This window comes from Lithobates pipiens, unplaced genomic scaffold (assembly GCF_037356315.1).
Source record: "Lithobates pipiens isolate NorthernLeopardFrog02 unplaced genomic scaffold, aLitPip1_a1.2 Scaffold_10, whole genome shotgun sequence".
Taxonomy (NCBI): domain Eukaryota; kingdom Metazoa; phylum Chordata; class Amphibia; order Anura; family Ranidae; genus Lithobates; species Lithobates pipiens.
In genome coordinates, this window is record NW_027507686.1 from 159,634,127 (window position 1) to 159,657,255 (window position 23,129).

At 46.2% G+C, this 23,129-nt stretch overlaps 1 protein-coding gene across 1 annotated transcript in view; it reads left to right on the top strand.

The window, feature by feature from the left end:
• LOC143934998 (solute carrier family 22 member 6-B-like) overlaps positions 1 to 23,129 on the top strand; it is a 145,209-nt gene that overhangs the window by 118,739 nt on the left and 3,341 nt on the right. The window contains exons 8-9 of the mRNA XM_077458556.1: positions 8,479 to 8,587; positions 8,663 to 8,863. Coding sequence (XP_077314682.1) covers positions 8,479 to 8,587; positions 8,663 to 8,863 — 310 coding nt within the window. The remainder of the gene's footprint in view (positions 1 to 8,478; positions 8,588 to 8,662; positions 8,864 to 23,129) is intronic.

Sequence of the window (23,129 nt, forward strand, 5' to 3'; positions counted from 1 at the left end):
TGGCAGAACAGGTCTCTGGAATAATGATCCCCAGAGCCTGGGGGGAGATGCCTGTAGAGAACTTGAGGTCCTGAAGGCTTCTCCCTGTCGCCAAGTAGCGCAACGTGGCGATGAGCCTCTGCTCCGGAGTGATGGCTTGCCGCGTGCAGGTATCCTGCCTGCTGATATAAGGGGTCAGCAAAGCCAGCAGACGGTGAAAAACGGGGTCCGTCACCCGGATATAATTCCTAAAATCATCAGGATTATTCTCCCGGATCTCACGGAGCAAAGGCATGTGCGAGAACTGGTCACGCTGGCACAACCAATTCTTGGTCCACAAATAGGGATGGCCGAACAGTTCGCCCGGCGGTCATTTCGCGACGAATATCGGCTGTTCGCGGTCCGCCCGATCGGCGGACTATTGCCGCTATTCGCCCAGCGGACTTCCGTGTTTACTGTGTAAAAGAACTTTGACCTATGATGACACATCCATCATGTGGTACAGGACAGCCAATTGAGACATTACAGCACATGGACACTTGGACATTCCCCCTAACTTATAAATAGACCCGATCCGGCGGCCATTTTACATTCTTTCTACTGTCACCATAGGGAGAGGTTGCTGTGTGGAGCAGGGAGAGACTGCAGTGAACCAAAATCGCTAGCTATTAGGTCCACAAAAGTTCTTTTAATGACTGGTATGGTATAGGTGTAGTTCAGTAAATAGGTTTGAGGCACTGCTATTCAAGTCATTGTTGCAGCAGATTGTCTTTTGTCAGTGCTGAGAGAAGGACAGATAGGACGCTGTGTGTTGCAGAGAGGGACAGTCAGTTTAATCATTAGCTGTTACTATTAGGTCCACAAAAGTCCTTTTCAGGACTGGTATGGTAAAGGAGTACAGGATATAGTTTTGAGTGCTATTCAAGTTATAGTTACTGCAGCCTGTGTTTTGTCAGTTTAAATAGGGACAGGCAGGAAGCTGTGTGTGGCAGTGAGGGACAGTCAGTTTAATCATTAGCTGTTACTATTAGGTCCACAAAAGTCCTTTTCAGGACTGGTATGGTAAAGGAGTACAGGATATAGTTTTGAGTGCTATTCAAGTTATAGTTACTGCAGCCTGTGTTTTGTCAGTTTAAATAGGGACAGGCAGGAAGCTGTGTGTGGCAGTGAGGGACAGTCAGTTTAATCAGTAGCTGTTAGGTCCACAAAGGTTCTTTTCAGGACTGGTATGGTAATAGGCTTGTACACGTATAATATTCTTTCTTCCAAATATAGAAAGAATATTATACTTGACTGCTGCCCTTCTGCTGCAGTAGTCCTTTATGAGTATAGGGACTGAGGTACAGTCTGCTAATCACAACCTACTAGTTCCACAAAGGTCCTTATAAGGACTGGTAAGGTATAGCGTACTACAGTACATAGGGTTGAGTGAGGTACAGTCTGGTATTCCTTAAGGACTGGTATAGGTCCACAATATATAGGGTTGAGGTGCACTACTGCTGACTGCTGCCCTATTCTGCAGCAGTCCTTTATCAGTATAGGGACTGAGAGTATTGTCACAGGGTCATTTAAAAAATGACAGGCAGAGGAAGAGGCAGGCCCTTCCTCAGGGGTGGTAGGGGTAGGGCAGGAGCAACAGGCTTGAGCCAAAGTGGGAAGTTGCAGAAGGTGCGTTCAATTACTTTAAAGGACGCACCAGACTTGGTTGAGTGGCTCACTCAGCCTTACTCTTCTGCACCCTCCTCATCCTCTCGATCTGCACCCTCTTCTTCACTCTCTGCTATGTGCACCCCCAAAGACACTACCACCAACAACACCACCACCACCACATACCTTCCGCTTGAGTCACAGGAATTATTTTATGATCCACATCAAGATATTTCTGATGCGCAGCCACTCTTGGCATTGGATCAGGAAGAGGAGGTAGCAACAACCGCCACTCAGCAGTCTGACGACGGTACCCAGATCAGCCCAAGGAGGAGGTTGGTCCCCGGTGCTATGCTGACATCCTCCTGGGGCTGCTTATTATGAGGGGCTCCCACCATCCCTGTATTGTGCTGACTTCCTCCTGGGGCTGCTCATTATGAGGGGCTCCCACCATCCCTGTGCTATGCTGACTTCCTCCTGGGGCTGCTTATGGTGCTGGTGTCAATGCTGTATATCACGGTGCTGGTGTCAGTGCTGTATATCACGGTGCTGGTGTCAGTGCTCTCTATCACAGTGCTGGTGTCAGTGCTCTCTATCACAGTGCAGGTGTCATGCTGTATGTCACGCTGCTGATGTCAGTGCTCTCTATCACGGTGCTGGTGTCAGTGCTGTATATCACGGTGCTGGTGTCAGTGCTGTATATCACAGTGCTGATGTCAGTGCTCTCTATCACGGTGCAGGTGTCATTGCTGTATGTCATGCTGCTGATGTCAGTGCTCTCTATCACGGTGCTGGTGTCAGTGCTGTATATCACGGTGCTGGTGTCAGGGCTTTATGTCACGCTGCTGATGTCAGTGCTCTCTATCACGGTGCTGGTGTCAGATCACTCTATCACGGTGCAGGTGTCATTGCTGTATGTCACGCTGCTGATGTCAGTGCTCTCTATCATGGTGCTGGTGTCAGTGCTGTATATCACGGTGTTGGTGTCAGTGCTTAATGTCACGCTGCTTATGTCAGTGCTCTCTATCACGGTGCTGGTGTCAGATCACTCTATCACGGTGCAGGTGTCATTGCTGTATGTCACGCTGCTGATGTCAGTGCTCTCTATCATGGTGCTGGTGTCAGTGCTTTATGTCAGGCTGCTGATGTCAGTGCTCTCTATCATGGTGCTGGTGTCAGATCACTCTATCACGGGGCAGGTGTCATTGCTGTATGTCACGCTGCTGATGTCAGTGCTCTCTATCACGGTGCTGGTGTCAGATCACTCTATCACGGGGCAGGTGTCATTGCTGTATGTCACGGTGCGGTTGATCATCTCCTGCACCCTCTTCTTTGCCTACCCTGACCTTCCCTCTCCTCCATTGCCTTCATGTGCTCCACAGTCCTGAATTGTCACAATTTCACATATAAAAAAAAAAATGCTTGTAGTTGTCGATCCCAGATTCACCTCATACATGTGTTATGTCATTGGCCATGTGGTGGGACTATGTTTGCACAGCTAGTAATTATTTTGTGGCTGCAAATTTGACCTGTAGGTTTGCAAAGTTCTCCTCCCATTGAAGTCAATGGGGCCTGCCGCGAACGTTACGGTTCGCGAACTATAGTCCACAATGAGAAAAAAATACTTACTGACTGCGCGCACTGATTATCAGATACGCAAGCACAAGCACAAACCGAAGAGCAGTAGCGATCTGAATCACAAATCTGAAAAGCGCGAATCATCTCTCACCAAACTTCTACTAACACAAGATCAGCAGAAGGAGCCCAAAGGGTGCCGGACGTGGTGCTGAACTTCCCTTTTCTAGGCCCACCGTACACGGCTTACGTCACCGTGTTCGTGGCAACCGCAAATTCCGACAACTTGGTCCGACCGTGTGTATCCAACATCACTTCCGGACCTGGTCCGGAATGAATCCGTCGGAATAACTCAGACGGGTTTGGTCGTCGGAATGTCCGACCGTGTGTACAAGGGCTAAGAGACATGCATTATTTTTGAATTCCCTCCCACTCTTTTCTTCTGCTGCTCTGCAAGGATTGGCTGTTCCACACCTCAGCATGATTCGGCATGCTGAAGTCATGTGGGGACTTTTCCGGATTTTGACTGGATGTTAGTGATCATAGCAGAAGTTCAGTGTAAAAAATAAACAGGAGAAAATGCATGTTGATAAGGGGAGTGTAGAGGTGGGCGGGGAGTCTAATGACATCACAACTCCACCCACTGAGCCCTGGAAAATAGACCCACCCACAAAATCTGCAGTTTTTCGGGTCTCATAGCAGACAGAGGGGAGACATTTGACAGATAAGTATACATGCAGGAGTCATGTATATCCTTCTAGATAACCAATATTGCAATAATTTAGAAAGGATGAGAGTGGGTTTACATCCACTTTAAGAGATACTATTTTTTAATTTGTGAATCTAACCCATATTACCTATGTCCTGCTCAATTTTCATAAGTGTCTCTTCTTCAAGAAATTCTAGCAATTATGACATGGCAAATTGTCGCTAGCACACCAGGATTATGCAAAAGAAAGGGACACGTAATGTCACAGGTCAACATTCTTCATAAAAGGGACATCAAGTGTGGCTACTACCATCACTAAGGAGCTGCACAGTGAATTTACCGCCCTTTCACAAATCAATGCTTTCATATTTGTGCTTTCACAATCCCTTTTGAAAATGAATTGTGCCATAACTGACATTTCTCTGAACAAGATCCATTATAAAAGACCAGAGAAAATCATATAAAGAATAAAGGGATGCACAGCACCAAAAAGTAAGATAATGTGAAAGAAATAAAACAAACCATTAATTTACTACAAATCAGTCTCCGGAATGTAAGTACAATGCAATATAATTATTATCAACGCAGTGCATCACAATGCGTACTAATGTGTTACCATGTGTTGTGGAGTGCTGAAAGGCAGGTATGTTGCTTTAATGTATTGAGATGTCTTTGAACATGAATGGTAAACTCATAACACACATCTTTCTCTATATTGAGGATGGATTCCAATAACTCCAGTAAGGTGGTTTTGGTAGGGAGAAGACCTAAACTACCTGGGCTTTAGGCCCCCTCTCCCCTCTATAAACAGAGAGGTGCCATTGTCCTGTAGGATTTGTTTATCTTTTGTGGTACTCAAGTGTTTTGGACACTATTGCCCCTATGTCCACCTGTGAGACTGTTGTGCAATTAATGCACTGCCTTGTCATAAAACTATAGTAAAACTGCGCTGTCCTGAGGAAGCAGCATTGGCCAGGAAACTCGCTGACAGTGAACATATGAAGGGCACCCCACTATACATCTCAACTTTGATCAATGAAAACTACTATTTTACTTGTTATTGAGGTGTTCTGTCCCTGTCCTGGAATGTTGTTATGTACCGACAATATTATAATTTTAAGCGTGAGGATCCCATTGGTATTGTTTTAATGTTATTATGAATAAACCATTTTTTTTGACAGTTTGGCTGCCTCATGATATACCTTAAAAAAAATACCTTGTAAAGCCTGGTACACAAGGGCCGAATATCGGCCAGTACAACAGAAACAGGTCATCATTTGGGCCCTGCGTACGACAGTCTGTCTGATAGAAGACGGCTGAATTTCTGGCTTCTGTCAAAGGGACATGGCAGAAAAACATCTGATCAGAGCTTGCAGCCAATGGCCGCGTATACACGATCAAACAATCTGGTGGAAAAGTCTGGCGGACTAGAGTCCGCCGGACAATCCCCCCCCTGTGTGTGGGCTCCGACTGACTTTTTTTACCCAAAAGTCTGGCGGACTAAGAAAGTAGTTTTGCACCAAAATATGTCCGTGTGTGTGCTAGTCTGCCGTACTTTTGAAATGAACGGACTTTTCCCACATGGAGAAAAGTCTGTTCATTTTGAGCATGGCTCCAGGTAGCCGGGACCAGCGAATGAAGCGTCGCTGGCCCCATCACCTGGTATGGACTTAAAGGGGAAGCCCTACGCCGAAAAAAATGTAGTGGCGGTCCCCCCTAGGTCCATATCAGACCCTTATCAGAGCATGCTACCCGGCCGGTCAGGAAAGGGGGTGGGGACGAGCGAGCGCCCCCCCTCCTGAGCCATACCCGGCCGCGCTCCGTCAACATGGGGGGTGCTTTGGGGAAGGGGGGCCGCGCGGCTCCCTCACCCCAAAGCACCTTGTCCCCATGTTGATGAGGACAAGGGCCTCTTCCCGACAACCATGGCCGTTGGTTGTCGAGGTCTGCGGGCGGGGGGCTTATGGGAATCCGTGAGCCCCCTTTAATAAGGGGGCCTCCGGATCCTGGCCCCCCACCCTATGTGAATGAGCATGGGGTACAATGTACCCCTACCCATTCACCTGCGAAAAAAAATAAAAAAAAAACACAACACACAAGGGTTAAAAATCGTTTATTGCACAGCTCCGGGGGTCTTCCGTCTTCGTGGGTCTTCTCGCCGGACTCCTCCACTATCTTCTGCTAGCTCTTTTACTAGCGGAGGAGCCTGGCTTTCTTCTTTGCCGCTTTTAGCCTCTTCTTCCGACTTCGGGGGACTTGTCCCCCTCTTCGGGGGTCTTGTCCCTCTCTTCGGTTCTTCTTGCCGGGCCCCCGCGCCTTCTTCTAGCTCTTTTACAAGCGGTGGCCCGGTCTTCTATCACCGCTGTCTTCGTCGCCGCCTTCTGTTCTTCTCTTCTTCTGTTCTTCTCTTCTTGAGCTGTTGCCTCGTCCTCTGGGACTGTGACATCATACTGGGCGGGGACATCACCCGGCGATGCCCCTATATAAGTCGCTGCGTGCCGCGTGCCTGTCATTGTAGCCAGAGACAGCGACGAGGCAACAGCTCAAGAAGAGAAGATCAGAAGAACAGAAGGCGGCGGCGAAAGCGGCGGCAAAGACAGCGGCGATAGAAGACCGGGCCACTGCTTGTAAAAGAGCTAGAAGAAGGCATGGAGGCCCGGCAAGAAGAGGGGGACAAGACCCCCGAAGTCGGAAGAAGAGGGCGGCGACGAAGAAGAAAGCCGGGCTCCTCCACTAGTAAAAGAGGGGAGGAGTCCAGCGAGAAGACGCCCGAAGACGGAAGACCCCCGGAGCTGTGCAATAAACTATTTTGTGTGTTGTTTTTTTTTACATTTTTTTCGCAGGTGAATGGGTAGGGGTACATTGTACCCCATACTCATTCACATAGGGTGGGGGGCCGGGATCCGGGGGCCCCTTTATTAAAGGGGGTTCACGGATTCCAATAAGACCCCCGCCCGCAGACCCCGTCAACCAACGCCCAGGGTTGTCTGGAAGAGGCCCTTGTCCTCATCAACATGGGGACAGGGTGCTTTGGGTCACCCCCTTTCCTGACCAACCGGGTAGCGTGCTCGGATAAGGGTCTGATATGGACCTAGGGGGGCCCCCCCCACGCCATTTTTTTGGCATAGGGCTTCCCATTTAAGTCCATACCAGGTGATGGGGCCAGCAACTCTTCATTCGTTGGTCCCGGCTACTTGGAGCCGCGCTCAAAATTAACTGACTTTTCTCCGTGCAGGAAAAGTCCGTTCATTTCAAAAGTACGGCGGACTAGCACACACACACGGCTGTATTGTCATATTTTGGTGCAAAACTACTTTCTTAGTCGCCGGACTTTTGGGTAAAAAAAGTCCACCGGAGCCCACACACTTTTCCACCGGATTGTTTGATCGTGTGTACTCGGCATAAGATGGAATATCTTCTCACATTAGAGATCGTTCCTCTTATTTCCTGATGTGTCTGTGGCACAGACACAGTGAATGAAAAAAAAAAAACTCACGTATTTTTACTCATTCCTACTTTATCCAAACCTAAAAGATGTTTTGGCTTTACATATACTTTAAATTGTTTAAAACTATATTATTAGTATTATTATTATTATTATTCATGATTTATATAGCGCCAACAGTTTACACAGCACAATTACCGTACAGTTCAATACAGAAGGGACAAGAGGGGCCTGCTCGGAGAGCTTACATTCTAAAGGGAGGGGGTGGTGGTAGAAAAGGTAATAGATGGAGGGAATGATTTGATGGGGGTGGCTTGGGGACAGTTGTTAGGTGGGTGTGGGGTAGGCTATCATACATTACCATCAAAGACTATCCAGGGCTCAGGGTGGCAACTGCTTTGCAAATTGAACATTTGATTTTCTCCATAATTCCACATTAAAGTGGCTGTAAACCCATATCATGAAATTTGAAGCAAGCACTATACCTGTAGTGTTTACTTATCTCTCACCAAAACTCTAAATGCCACATCTTTCTGCTGCTCTGTTCCTCTGTTATCAGCAGAGTCACTTCTGACACGTTCGCCTACATTCGAGATAACAGCAGCTGAAAATTTGTGTCGGGGAGGGAGCTTAGAGGTAGATAAGCAGGGAGCTTGTCTATTCATAATACAGCTCTCCATGTTCTTTCCTTCTTCTGCCTATGTGGAGTGGGGGTGTGTGCCATCCTCCAATCAGCTCTCACACAGTGTAAGAGGAAGATCCGTTTCTAACATGATCTGCACATTCTAAAGTGTGTAGAAAGGGAAAGACAGCAGATATACATGTAAAACTTATGTAGGGAGATTTGTTTCATCTCTGTGTATCATCTGAGGCTGTTCACTTTACTGGGTATAGGAGTGGGTTTACAACCACTTTAACTTTCAGCGCAGGTAGAGTTTCAGAAACTAGGCCCTATTGATGACCGGTTTGCATATTAACATTTGTAGGTGGGATATTATCGCTTTTAGTCCCCCCCATACCCCCAAAAAATATGAGGTGTTATTAGAGCAGACATCCATATGGAATTTTCATTGTGTTAAGCATGCTTGCAGTAAAACTTTCTATGTTCATTTGTGTCTTCCAGACTATCACGTTGCAAGAATAGCAATGGTTGTGTTTGGGAAAGGATGTTTGGCAGCTTCATTTAACTGCGTGTACTTATTCACAGGGGAATTATACCCAACTGTCATCAGGTAAGATGCTGAGTGGGAGGGTAAGACCTAGTTTAGTGATTTTGCCCAACTTATGGTTTATGATTTCTGTTTCAGGCAGACTGGCATGGGCTTAGGAACTATGATGGCACGCTTGGGAGGAATTGTTGCTCCACTTGTTCAGATGACTGCAGATTATTATTACCACCTCCCCCTCATTATATTTAGCCTGTGTCCTATTCTCTCTGGAGTTGTAGCTGCTCTACTTCCAGAGACACTTGGTGTGCCTCTCCCTGAGACCATTCAGGAGGTGGAAAGGTTGGTATCCCAGTACTGTTATCCTTTTGTTGTTATCCTGTAATTGTTCTCCATCCGTTGGAAGCCTCATATTACTCTGCCAAACCTTGTTAGGTTTTCAGTTGTAATTTTATTCATTCATTTTGCTGGAGCTTAAGTTACATTTATTACTAGCCTGGCTGAAGAAAATTCAAACTTTTCTAGTTAATAAAAATGATCACAATATAGAGCAGTCTTTTGGAGGTAGGTACTGCCCCTTTTGGCAGAGTGGATTATTCTCATTCCTTTTGCTTCCTTATTAAAGCAGTAGCAGGATCAGAGTGGCCCACTGGATGATTATGCTGCAATACTGGAGTGTCACAATGGCGGTCTTTTACACCAGACAGGCAAGGCTTTTTACTTAGGGCTGTGATAAGCTAACAGAATAGTGAGGGAGCACTGAGAAGGTATGCATTGATAGAAGAGTAGGTGGGTTATAAAGAGAACCTGTAACTTTGTCTTGAATAGTTAAACTGAACAGGGTACAATATTATTCAACACCAGAATATATCAACCAAGACCATGTGCTTGCACAGTACAGTAACTTGCCTATGTGCATACAAATGTATGCACGCATGCAATATTTTATATATATATATATATATATATATATATATATATATATATATATATATATATATATATATATATATATATATATTCAAAAGTATTGGGACACCTGCCTTTACACCAGGGATATGCAATTAGCGGACCTCCAGCTGTTGCAGAACTACAAGTCCCACAAGGCCTAGTAAAGACTTTGACTGCCACAAGCATGACACCCAGAGGCAGAGCATGATGGGACTTGTAGTTTTGCAGCAGCTGGAGGTCCGCTAATTGCATATCTCTGCTTTACACAGTGGTTCTCAACCTCTATCCTCAGGACCCACTAACAAGTTAGATTTTAAGTATTATTTGGGGAGATATAGACTAGAACACTGCAATCACTGAGCAGCAAATTATATCACCTGTGATGTATTTCAGTTATTTTGCAAACCTGGCCTGGTAGTGGGTTCCGAGGACAGAAGTTGAGAACCACTGCTTTACACGCATATGAACTTTAATGGTATCCCAGTATTAGTCCATAGAGTTCAATACTGAGTTGGCCCACCCTTTCCAGCTATAACAGTTTCAGTTCTTCTGGGAAGGCTGTCCACATGATTTAGAAGTGTGTCTATGGGAATGTTTGACCATTCTTCCAGGCCTAGCTCGCAGTCTCCGCACTAATTCATCCTAAAGGTGTTCTAATCGGGGTGAGGTCAGGACTCTGTGAAGTCCAGTCACGTTCCTCCACCCCAAACTCGCTCATCCATGTCTTTATGGACCTTGCTTTGTGCACTGGTCTAAATCATTAGGCAGAAGGGGGATTATGGTACGGGGTTGTTTTTCAGAGGTTGAGCTTTGCCCTTTAGTTCCAGTGAAGGGAACTCTTTAGGTGTCAACATACCAAGACATTTTGACAATTTCATGCTCCCGACTTTGTGGGAACAGTTTGGGGAAGACCCCTTCCTGTTCCAACATGACTGCACACCTGGTGTTGGCGCTTCAATCATCACTGCACCATGATTCATATGGTGTCAGGATGACTGAAGCACATTATTTCTATTATTACATTGTAATATGTCACTTCCCACATCGCCTGCCACCAGATGCAGCTTGAAACTTGCCACGTTACCTGCCACCAAATGCAGCTTGTCACTTGCCAGGCCGCCTGCCACCAGATGGAGCTTGTCACTTGCCATGTCACCTGCCACCTGATGCTGCTTGTCACTTGACACGTTGCCTGCCACCAGATGGAGCTTGTCATTTGCCATGTCACCTGCCACCAGATGCAGCTTGTCACTTGCCACGTCCTGCCATCAAATGCAGATTGTCACTTGCCATGTCGCCTGCCACCAGATGCAACTTGTCACTTGCCATGTCGCCTGCCACCAGATGCAACTTGTCACTTGTTACATCCCCTGCCATTAGATGCAGCTTGTCACTTGTGACCAGATGCAGCTTGACTCCAGATGCAGCTTGTCACCAGATGCAGCTTGTCACCAGATCTGCAGCATGTAACCAGATCTGCAGCATGTAACCATATGCAGCTTGTCACCAGATGCAGCTTGTCACCAGATCTGCAGCATGTAACCATATGCAGCTTGTCACCAGATCTGCAGCATGTCACCATATGCACCATGTCACTATATGCAGCTTGTCACTATATGCAGCTTGTCACCAGATCTGCAGCATGTGACAACAGATGCATTTTGGCACCAGATCTGCAGCATTTCACCATAAGCAGCTTTTCACCAGGGGCAGGCACTAGTGATTTGATCTCCATTTGATCTGAATACCCTGAATGTCCTGGGAAAATCGGGACTGTTGGCATGTATACTTCTTTATCATTGGATGAATGATAAAGTGCAATAATCTGCAAATCTTTTTTAACATGCAACAGGACATGCAACAGCCCATAACTTTCCTATATAGCATGCAGGTAGTCTCAGTCAGTCTTTTGCAACATGTATGGGCATGGGCGTCTGCAGAACTTTTTTCAGGGGGGGGGGCATAATTTTAAGGTCACCCATGCTCCACCTCTTTTCAACTTTCATTATCACAGTTAGAGACGGCAGACATAGTACAGATACACCCAGATACATTACACCCCCATACAACAGATTACACCCAGATACATTGCACCTCCCATACACACAGATTACACACAGATACATTACACCCCGATATGTCCAGATACATTACACCCCCATACAACAGATTACACCCAGATACATTGCACCTCCCATACACACAGATTACACACAGATACAATACACCACATACACCCTGATACACACAGATACATTACACCCCGATATGTCCAGATACATTATACCCCCATACACAGATATATTACACCCCCATACATTACACACACAATCATTAGTATGGAGAACTCCCCCTCCAATCAATTTCTATATTGCAAGCTTCAAATGACAGAGAATAAAATGGATTACTAACCCCAGAAAAGGAAGATGGAAGGCTCCAACAACAGCTGCACATGCCAAGCAGCTCAGATAAGGCTGGGGCCCCATGCGGTGGGTGTTCTTGGGGCCCCTATTTAGAAGGGAGCTCTGGGCCTCTCACACGTGTCCAGGCAGAACACACAGAGCCAGAAGTCCGAGCCGAGGAGGAGGAGAGGAGGGTAGATAAATCATCATTGATCTGGTCGGGCTGAGCATTATCAGACGCTGTCCAGGCAACAGGTGAAAGGTAACAGGCAAGCTGCGGGAGAGCTTTGTATTTCCTGCCTCTGTCCGCGCTGTCTCCGACTGATTACGTGCACTTGCCTATAGGTAGCACCAGCCCTGTGGGGGGGGACACTTGACTTGGATGCCTATATGTATGGGAAGCCCCAAGTATTCCACTGTAATGGGATATACAATATTCACTTATTATGTGTTAAGTTAACCAATCATGTACGGACGCATTTAAATGAAGTCCATTGCTGGTGACTGGGTGAATGGGGTAAACACAAATTCCACTAGATCACATTCACTTTGTAAATGAACACTAAAGCCCCATACACACTATCAGATTATCTGCTGAGTTTTTCCTTCAGATTTACCAAAACCATGTAGTAGAAGGGCCTGACTGATTGCATACACATTGAAACTCCTAAGGTTTGTCCTCATATTATATGGTTTTGGTAAATCTGAAGGAAAAACTCAGCTGATAATCTGATAGTGTGTATGGGGCTTTAGTAAATCAACCAAACTTACTGACTGTTACACTATCCTGCCACAGATATGTGTTGTGTTTACATTGACCCCACTTTGTCTACGCAAATCAGATTTTTCTGAATTTTTTTAGTCTATCAATAAACCATGAATGAATTGATGTAGACAGGTAATGGAAAACACATAAATAAGGCAGTCCTCCTAATTGCTCTTGTTTGAAAGTCTGAGCCATGGTGCACAGTGGATATAACTATATCCAAGTATATACTACACAAAGCTTTCTCTGGGTTTATCTTCATAGCTTCACAGATCATAATTTCTAGTTACCAGAACTTAGTGCATAGTTCAACTAGATATTTGTGTGGCTTCTGTGTTAGGTAGTTGTCATAGCAAAAAAGATCCCCTATTAAAGTAATAGTATCAGTAACTTTACAAGTCTGAATGACTAAATTGTAGACACATCACACATATAGAGCAACCAGGGCATGTTTCCATGGAGTACATGGTCCATGCCCCTCTTATTGCATCTCCCAAGATACTCATTACCTGCTACCATGCCCCTGGCTACTAGCCAAAATAAGCACCATGTTAATCACAGTAATTTTCAGATTATAGTAAAAACATAGCACTCAAAGCAGAATATAGAAACAAACAGAAAAATTGCAATTACACAAGGCTGTATAACATTTCACTACGCAGAAAAATTAGGATATGCAACATTAGCATGCTAAGGATAGAGAGTTCTGAAAATGAAAGTGACTTTAAAGTTAAAAAGCCACCTTGTTAAAAACAATAATAATAATGCTATATGCCCCACCAACAATGTTTTTCACCTTTGCTCTCTTGAAAAAGAAAATTGCCAGCATCCAACATTACCAGTTGTCTGTCACCAGCTGCAGCACTGTGGTTCCAACCCTACAGCGGCTACCTCAATGCTGTGTCCCTGCAGAGCTGCAGTGATGTAGTAGTCAGTGGTTGGATACCATGCTGTGCAGTAGGGGACATAATCATCTGAAAAACCTAAGTGTTGGATGCTGAAGATCCTTTGCTCTCAAGACAGCAAAAAAAAGCTAAGCTATCCCTGCTCCTTTACTACTGATACAAGACAGGCAGTGAGTGAGTGTTATAGCTGTTCTTTCAAAGGATGGCTTTTTTTAAGAACACCATGTTTGTTACAAAAATTTCTAACCTTTACACTTAGGGTCGGTTCACACTAGATGCAGTCCAGTGCATTTTTCTCTGCATCAAAATCGCATGGTAGATTATATGGGTTCCAATGGCCTAGTCCACATGCAGTCAGTTCCAGTATTTTCCAGTGCAGAAAAAAAGTAGAACATGCAGAATTTTTTTCTGGAATGCATCAAAAGCATCAAAAGCGCACCAGAATGCATTTAAATGCATCAAAAATGCATTAGAGTGAAAAAAAAACTCAGGAAACTTTGGAAAACATAAAAAAATGCAACAGAACGCAGCAAAAATGCATCAAAAACACTTATGCAGAAATTAATATAGACATATATCCTCAGTTACTACAATTACCACCAGATACAGTTCCTTGACCCCCTCCCCCCAATGCGCTGTGTGTGTGTGTGTATATATTATATATATATATATATATATATATATATATATATATATATATATATATTTATTCATACACATACAGCATCTCAAAAAAGACATTTTTGTAAGTATTTTTTATTTTTTTAAGTATTGAGTGTACTGCTTTTATAACAGTATAAATTAGCTTTCACCTCAAAATAACTCAACACACAGTCATTAATGTCTAAACCACTGGCAAGAAAAGTGGGTACACCCCTATGTGAAAATGTCCAAATTGGGCCCAATTAGCCATTTTCCCTTACCAGTGTCATGTGACTCATTAGTGTTACAAGGTCTCAGGTGTGAATGGGGAGCAGGTGTGTTAAATTTGGTGTTAACGCTCTCACACTCGCATACTGATCACTGGAAGTTCAACATGGCACCTCATTGGCAAAGAACTCTCTGAGGATCTGAAAAAAAAGAATTGTTCCTCCCAGTAGAGAATACAGAACCAAGTATCAGTTTTGCTACTAAGTAATTTGTATGGAATTTGATAGACTTCACCTCAGGAACAATAGACCCCTTCAGCAAACAACAGACCCACCACAGCAATATCAGATCCCCCACAATGACAGACATCCCCCCCAGCAACAATGGGCTCTCCGCAACAAAATACTGCCCCAGAAACAATAGACCCTCAGCAGCAATAACAGATCTTTCAGCAGCCAACATCAATAGACCATTTAGCAGCCAGCAACAATACTCCCTCAACAGTAGATCCCTCCCAGCAACAATTGACCCCCCAGCAACATAAGCCAACAAAATAGACCTACCCAGCAACAATAGACCCCCACAGAAATAAGAATCCCACCAGCGACAACAGATCCTCAAGCAGCCAACATCAATAGACCCTCTAGCACACCTTGTCATAAAATACATTCAGTATTAGAGGTAACGGAACTGCGTTCCCAGCATTCCTACTGAAAAAAAGCTAGATATATATATACTCTTGCAAGGATTACTGTATGTCCAACAATTTATGACTATGACTATGGAAGTTAGTATACTAGTCTTGAAAAACAAGGTCTAAGCACCATGTCGCAATCATGCCAAACCTGTATATAGCATGATGTCGGCTTCCACATATCCCTTATGGGATACCTGTGTTCTCCTCACCAGCTTTCTCTTTTTGATAACTTTATTCCCAGTATCTATGAGATGTTGGAATGAAGAGCTACGAGTTTCAACAAAGTTTAAAAGAGATCTCTCTACCTGGCTTCCTGGAATGAACACTAGAGATGTTCTATATAACAGATTCCTTCTTCCGCTGTCAGTTGTTGATAAGGAATACGTGGTTGACTTTACTAGGGATGAGCCAAACACCCCCCGGTTCGGTTCGCACCAGAACTTTCGAACGGACCCCAAATTCGTACGAACTTTAGAACCCCATTGAAGTCTATGGGACTCGAACGTTCGAAATTAAAAGTGCTAATTTTAACGGCTAATATGCAAGATGCTGTCCTAAAAAGGGTTTGGGGACCTGGCTCCTGCCCCAGGGGACATGGGTCAATGCCTAAAATGTTTTTAAAAATGGCCGTTTTGGCGGGAGCACTGATTTTAATGACGATTAAAGTGAAAAAAAAGTGAAATATTCCTTTAAATATGGTGCCTGGGGGGTGTCTATAGTATGCCTGTGAAGTGCCACGTGTTTCCCGTGTTTAGAACAGTCCCTGCACAAAATGACATTAAACGGAAATAACATCATTTAAAACTGCTGGCGGTTTTAATGTTATATCTGGTTCCTGCAATATGGATGAAAATCATTGAGGAAAATGGCATGGGTAGCCCTCCCTGCCCATTACCAGCCCCTTTGGGTCTTGTACACATATTAAGGGGAACCCCGTACCCATATTAAAAAAAGGAAATGCGTGTGGCCCCCAGGCGCTATACACTCAGAACAGCAGTATACAGGCGGTGCAAACAAGACAGGGACTGTGTAGGTTTGTTGTGTTAAGTTAAATCTGTTTGTAATTTTCAACTGGTACATTTTTAAAGTGTAGCTCCAGTCAAAAAAAACTATTTTTAAGCTTTTTGGAAAACATAGGGAAGGGTTATCACCCCTGTATAATTTGTTTTGTCGTCCATCTTTTTTCATCTCACTTGCTGTTGTCTCCTTCGGTTTGCAAGTAGAAGATGTTTGTAAATTGGATGTTTGAAAGTAGGGGCCTGCCCTATATGCTCTGCAGAAATGGCGGAACAAGGTGTTGGTTTTGCCACAACATTGTAAGGCCTCAAAGTGACTCTTGATGGGCGCTGGAGCGCCCTGCTGTGAATGATTATATCAAGAATTGTAATTACATGCCATTGTTGAACAGTGGTAGAAAAATTGACCTTTGGTGGTTGTGGTGCTGGTGCCACAACACTATAAGTCCTCACAGTTACTCTGGGTGGGCACAGAAACGGGCCCTCCTGTGAAATATTATATCAAGAATTGTAATTACATGTCCCTGTTAAACAGGGGCAGAAAAATTGAGTCTTAGGCACGGGTGCTGGTGCCACCACACTGCAACCTCTCCCATATACTCTAGTTTTATTGCAGGAATTAGCCCTGCTGCAAAGCTTTGCATCAAAAATTGTATTTAAATGCCCCTGTTAAACAGGGGCAGAAAAATTGGGCCTTAGGCACTGGTGCTGGTGCCACGACACTGCAACCTCTCCCATATACTCTAGTTTTATTGCAGGAATTAGCCCTGCTGCAAAGCATTGCATCAAAAATTGTAATTAAACGCCCCTGTTAAACAGGGGCAGAAAAATTGGGCTGATGGCACCACCCAGAACCAGAAATGTTCTTCCAACATATCAGCAGAGGAGGAAGAGGATAGACAATCAACATAACAGGACAGTCACTCAGCATCAGCATAGGCAGTCTTGAAGGAATGTGATATTTCAAAAAAATTATTCGGTTACATCAGCTTCAGGTGCTTGGTAGCTGTGGGTTATCCAAGACTGATTCATCTTGATAAAGGTCAGTTGATCAACTGATTCGGTGGACAGGCCCTGTGATCCGTAACAAAGCCACCAGCAGCACTGAAGGTGCATTCCGAAAGAACGCTGGATGCAGGACAGGCCAGTAGCTCAATTGCATACTGTGCAAGCTCTGGCCAGTGATCCATCCTCAAGACCCAGTAAGCCAGAGGATTTTCGGTGGGAAAGGTGTCCAAGTCTGACCTTGCCCCTAGGTATTCCTGCACCATGTAAATCAGACGCTGGCGATGGTTGCTGGAAACGATCATACCTTGGGGCTGCTGACTAAAAAATTGTCTGAAAGCATCAGTCAGACGGCCACCTTCTCCACCGCTCCTTCTGACCGATGCCTCAGCAACACGTTGTCCAGGACCAGGAGTTTGTAACCTCCCAGTCTCTGGGAACGCGTTGCACAGACCTTTCTGCAAGGCCTCCCGGAGATGTCTCATCCTCTGCTCCCTCTGCGATGGCAAGATAAGGTCGGCAACTTTACCCTTGTACGGTGGATCAAGGAGAGTGGCCAGCCAGTAATGGTCCCTCTCCTTGATCCGAAGAATACGAGGATCCTTCTGCAGGCTTTGCAGGATCAGGGAGGCCATGCAGCGTAGGTTAGCTGAGGCATTCAGTCCGGAGTCCTCTGGGTCACTAAGGACAACATGATCCGCAGCTACCTCCTCCCAGCCACGTACAAGTCCACGGGTTTCTTGGGACTGTAAATCATCCCTACAAGACTGCTGCTGCTGCTGATGCTGAGTGCCAGCCTCCACCTCCATGCTGACACAATCATCCTCCTCCTCCTCTTCCTCCTCCTCATCCTCTTCCTGTGTGATGGGTGGCACAGCAGGAACACTGTCTGGATAAAGGGGGCCTTGAGAGGCAAGGAAGTCCTCCTCTTCCTGCCTCTGTTCTGCCTCAAGTGCCCTGTCCATTATTCCACACAGCGTAAGCTCCAAGAGGTGGACAAGAGGTACAGTGTCACTGATGCATGCACTGTCACTGCTCACCATCCTTGTGGCCTCCTCAAACGATGACAGGACAGTGCATGCATCCCTGATCATGCCCCACTGGCGTGGTGAGAAAAAACCGAGCTCCCCTGACCCTGTCCTGGTGCCGTAGTCGCACAGATATTCATTGATGGCCCTCTGCTGCGTGTGCAGCCGCTGCAGCATGGCCAACGTTGAGTTCCACCTGGTGGGCATGTCACATATAAGGCGGTTCTTGGGCAGGTTCAACTCCTTTTGGAGCTCAGCCAGCCGAGCACAGGCATTAAATGATTGGCGGAAATGCACACAGACTTTCCTGGCCTGCTTCAGGACATCCTGTAAGCCCGGGTACCTGCCCAAGAACCGCTGCACCACCAGGTTAAGGACTTGAGCTACACAGGGCACATGGGTCAGTTGTCCCTGTCGGAGGGCGGAGAGGAGGTTGGTGCCATTGTCGCAAACCACCATTCCTGGCTTAAGCTAGCGTGGCGTCACCCACCTCTCGGCCTACCCCTGCAGAGCTGACAAAACATCCGCCCCAGTGTGGCTCCTGTCCCCCAAACAAACCAGCGCAAGCATGGCATGGCATCGTTTTGCCTGCGTACTTGCGTAGCCCCTGGAACGCCTACGGAGCACCGTTGGTTCTGAGGACAGAGCACTGGAAGAGGCCATGGAGGAAGAAGAAGAGGAGGGGGTGGAGGAGAGAGGTGTGTCACAACCAATAGTAGCATTTTGGAGGCGTGGTAGCGGAACAACCTCCAACACTACTGCACCTTGTCCTGCATCCTTCCCAGCTGCCAGAAGAGTGACCCAATGGGCCGTGAAAGACAGGTAACGTCCCTGTCCATGCCTGCTGGACCATGAGTCAGCGGTAATATGCACCTTACCACTGACCGCCCTGTCCAGCGAGGCAAGGACATTGCCTTCCACATGCCGGTAGAGAGCCGGAATCGCCTTCCGTGAGAAAAAGTGGCGTTTGGGGACCTGCCACTGAGGAACCGCACATTGTACAAACTCACGGAAGGGGGCCGAGTCTACCAACTGAAAAGGCAGCAATTGAAGTGCTAGCAATTTAGCCAAGCTAGCATTCAACCGCTGGGCATGTGGATGTGTGGATGGCTGGGAGTGAACTTCTTTCGCCGGTCCAGCAGCGGGGGCAGGGACATTTGCCTGCTATAATCGGACGTGGGTGTACTGCTAGCAGAGTGCCCGGAAGCACTTGGCTGTGGCACACCTAATTCTACACCTTCATTCCTCTCAGAGCAGGTTTCAGAGAGGACTGAAGGTCTAGTGGGGTTGGAGATGCCAGCTGATGAGGAGCAAGGAGAGGTCCGCTTTGTTCTTTGGTGTGGGACTTTGAGGTACGCTTGCCAATGAGCTGCATGACAGGTCAACATATGTCTGGTCGAGCATGTGGTGCCCAAGCGGCTGATGTTTTGGCCACGCGAGATACACTTGAGACATATGTTGCAAATAGCAGCGGTGCGATCTGATGCACTCGTCTCAAAAAAGGCCCACACCAAAGAACTTTTAGAATAATGTGCAGAGGCAGCGCCCTGCACAGGCCGAGCTCTGCGGTGTGATTCAGTCGGTGTGCTGCCCCTAAGCTGGCCCCCGGAGGGCATCCTGCTTTGTTGGACATGTGCCTCCTCCTCCTCCTCCTCCTCCTCCTCCTCCTCCTCCTCTCTCCTACCAGGCGCCCACGTGGAGTCAGTGCCCTCATCATCCCCTCCCTCTTCATCACTGTAGCAAACCTGGCAGTATGCTGCAGCTTGTGGAACATGACTGCCAGATTTCTGTCCTTCTTGAGCATCCCCTCTCTCTGCATTCAGGCTACTGCCTTCCTCTAGCTGAGTATCATCATCAGAGCCTACAAAACACTGGGCATCCTCCTGGAGCATGTACCCAACACTGTGCTCAAAGAGTTCAGGAGACTCCTCAGGAGGACGTGGTGGGTCTAGGGAAGGAGTCACTGATGATGACATTGAGACGAGGGAAAACGATGCGTTGGCAGCTGCTTTGCTAGTACCCTGAGAGTGGGTGAGAGAGGATGAGGAGGATGAAGAGGGCTTGGTCATCCACTCTACCAAGTCGTTGGCATGTTGCGGCTCAACATGTCCAGCTGCCGAAAAGAAGGACAAGCGTGTCCCATGGCCACGTGCTGATGATGACGATGCACCGCGTCCACGACCAGCACTGTTGTCTCTAGACACAGAGCCTGCTTGCCCTCTTTTATCGGCTTGCGCCTGTCTGCCTCTCCTTGCTGGCCTTCCACACATGGTAATGGCCTGAAGGGAGTTGGGTAAAACAGCAATTGGGTAGTGTATATTGTGCTGGAGGCACACAACACCCACTAACTCCTGCAGATGCCTTTATTATAGAACACCAGCAATAAAGGGTAGATAAAGTGGTATACTGTACTGGAGGCACACAACACCCACTAAGCCCTGCAGATGGCTCTATTAGAGAACAGCAATAAAGGGTAGATACAGGTGTATATTGTGCTGGCGGCACACAACACCCACTAACTCCTGCAGATGCCTTTATTATAGAACACCAGCAATAAAGGGTAGATAAAGGGGTATACTGTACTGGAGGCACACAACACCCACTAAGCCCTGCAGATGGCTCTATTAGAGAACAGCAATAAAGGGTAGATACAGGTGTATATTGTGCTGGAGGCACACAACACCCACTAAGCCCTGCAGATGGCTCTATTAGAGAACAGCAATAAAGGGTAGATACAGGTGTATATTGTGCTGGAGGCACACAACACCCACTAACTCCTGCAGATGCCTTTATTATAGAACACCAGCAATAAAGGGTAGATAAAGGGGTATACTGTACTGGAGGCACACAACACCCACTAAGCCCTGCAGATGGCTCTATTAGAGAACAGCAATAAAAGGTAGATACAGGTGTATATTGTGCTGGAGGCACACAACACCCACTAACTCCTGCAGATGCCTTTATTATAGAACACCAGCAATAAAGGGTAGATAAAGGGGTATACTGTACTGGAGGCACACAACACTCACTAAGCCCTGCAGATGGCTCTATTAGAGAACAGCAATAAAGGGTAGATACAGGTGTATATTGTGCTGGAGGCACACAACACCCACTAACTCCTGCAGATGCCTTTATTATAGAACACCAGCAATAAAGGGTAAATACAGATGTATACTGTGCTGTGCTGGAGGTACACACAACTTCCAATAACTCCTGCAGATGGCAGATGGCTCAAATAGAGAAGAGCTATGTAGGTGGATATAGCGGTGTGTACTGGGTACAGAGCACGCAGACAGCACGCACAAGCTCCTAACACTGACTGCAAGCTCTATTATAAAATGTAGATATATTGCTAGCTATATAGGTGAATATAGCGGTGTATAATGCGGTCAGGGTAGGCAGACAACAACCACTACAGAAGAGCAAGATCGAAAAATCAGCCGATAACGATCGGTGTATACTGTGTTGAAGGTACACAGAACACCCACTAACTGCTTCAGACGCCAACACACTACACAAGGCCGCCGCGCTGGCGGCCTTATATAGTGTGGGGCGTGTACTACACAGCCTGAGCTATGATTGGCCACAGGCATCCTGCCTGTGGCCAATCATGGCTCTCCTCGCTGCCGGCGCTGTGATTGGCCAAGCATGCGGGGTCACAGTGCATGCTTGGCCAATCGTGAGCCAGCAATGCACTGTGCCATCGCAGTGCATTGTGGGCCGTGAGCGCCACACGAATTTGGCGCGAACGGCCCATAACATTCAGAATTCGCCGAACGGGCGAACAGCCGATGTTCGAGTCGAACGGATGTTCGACTCGAACACGAAGCTCATCCCTAGACTTTACCTGGCCTTATTCATTTGCTGACCGGGGGTCCTTGGCCATGTAAGCAAAGTGGTGGGGATAATGGCTAATATCACTGACCACATGGCCACATTTGAGCAAAGACATTGACCAAATATGGCTATGGGCGTATTTGGTCAATGACATCACTGGATATTCCCCACCCCTTTGGTTACATTTTATTACATTTGCGGTAAGAGTATTCACGGAATTAGACATTCAAGCAGTGGGTTATTTCTTTCTGCAAGTAGTTGGGAGTCCTTCATTATGATTGCATCTGCATCCTCAGACGAAGTGACTGACAATGGATTTACATTTGTAGGATGTATTTGTTTTTATTTTATTTTTTAATAGCGTGGTGTCAAAAAGTGCTTATGTTACTATGTATCTCTTACTCATTTATGTGGGAAGGGGGTGATATCTGGTAACTCCCTTATTTTTAAAAGGGGGCTTCCAGCTCCCACCCACTGACATTCACAACCACTTTTGGGGGGGTTGTGGGGAAGAGGCCCTTGTCCTCATCAGAATAGGGTCAAGGTGCTTTGCGGGGGGGGGGGGGGGTGGTGTGTGGGCAACCATGTTGAGGGAATGTGTTCTAGTATGGTTGAGAAGAGTCTGTAATGAATTTGGGGGGGGGGGCCTGTGCTTTTTTCTTTTTTTTTTACATGGTGTTCCCCCTTAAAATTCATCCATGTGCATGTTTTTTTTGAAGGAATTTTACATTTTTAATCTTGTCCTTTAAACATTAAAAAATTACGGCTCCCCACCACACTGATTTTTTTTCAAATATTTCTCATTAGTCTAGAAAATAGCCATTACTGTTTTTTTTTTAACATTCAGCTCCTATTGACTTCAATGGGGTTAGGATTTGGCACCCACATTTCAGTATTTTGTCTGGCCAACCCAGAACTGTACCCAGTTATGTACAACTCATCCCTAAAGTACACTAATGTATTTTCTGTAATTTTTACATATGAAAAGGCTGTTGTTGAGGAAGGTAGAAGCCAATATATACTGTATATAAATGGCACTGGAATCAAAAGAGAAAAGGGAGAGTGGCAGTGTGGGGCAGGCTGAACTTTCACAGGTATTTTTGGTTTGTTAGTAGTATCATTCAAATTGCC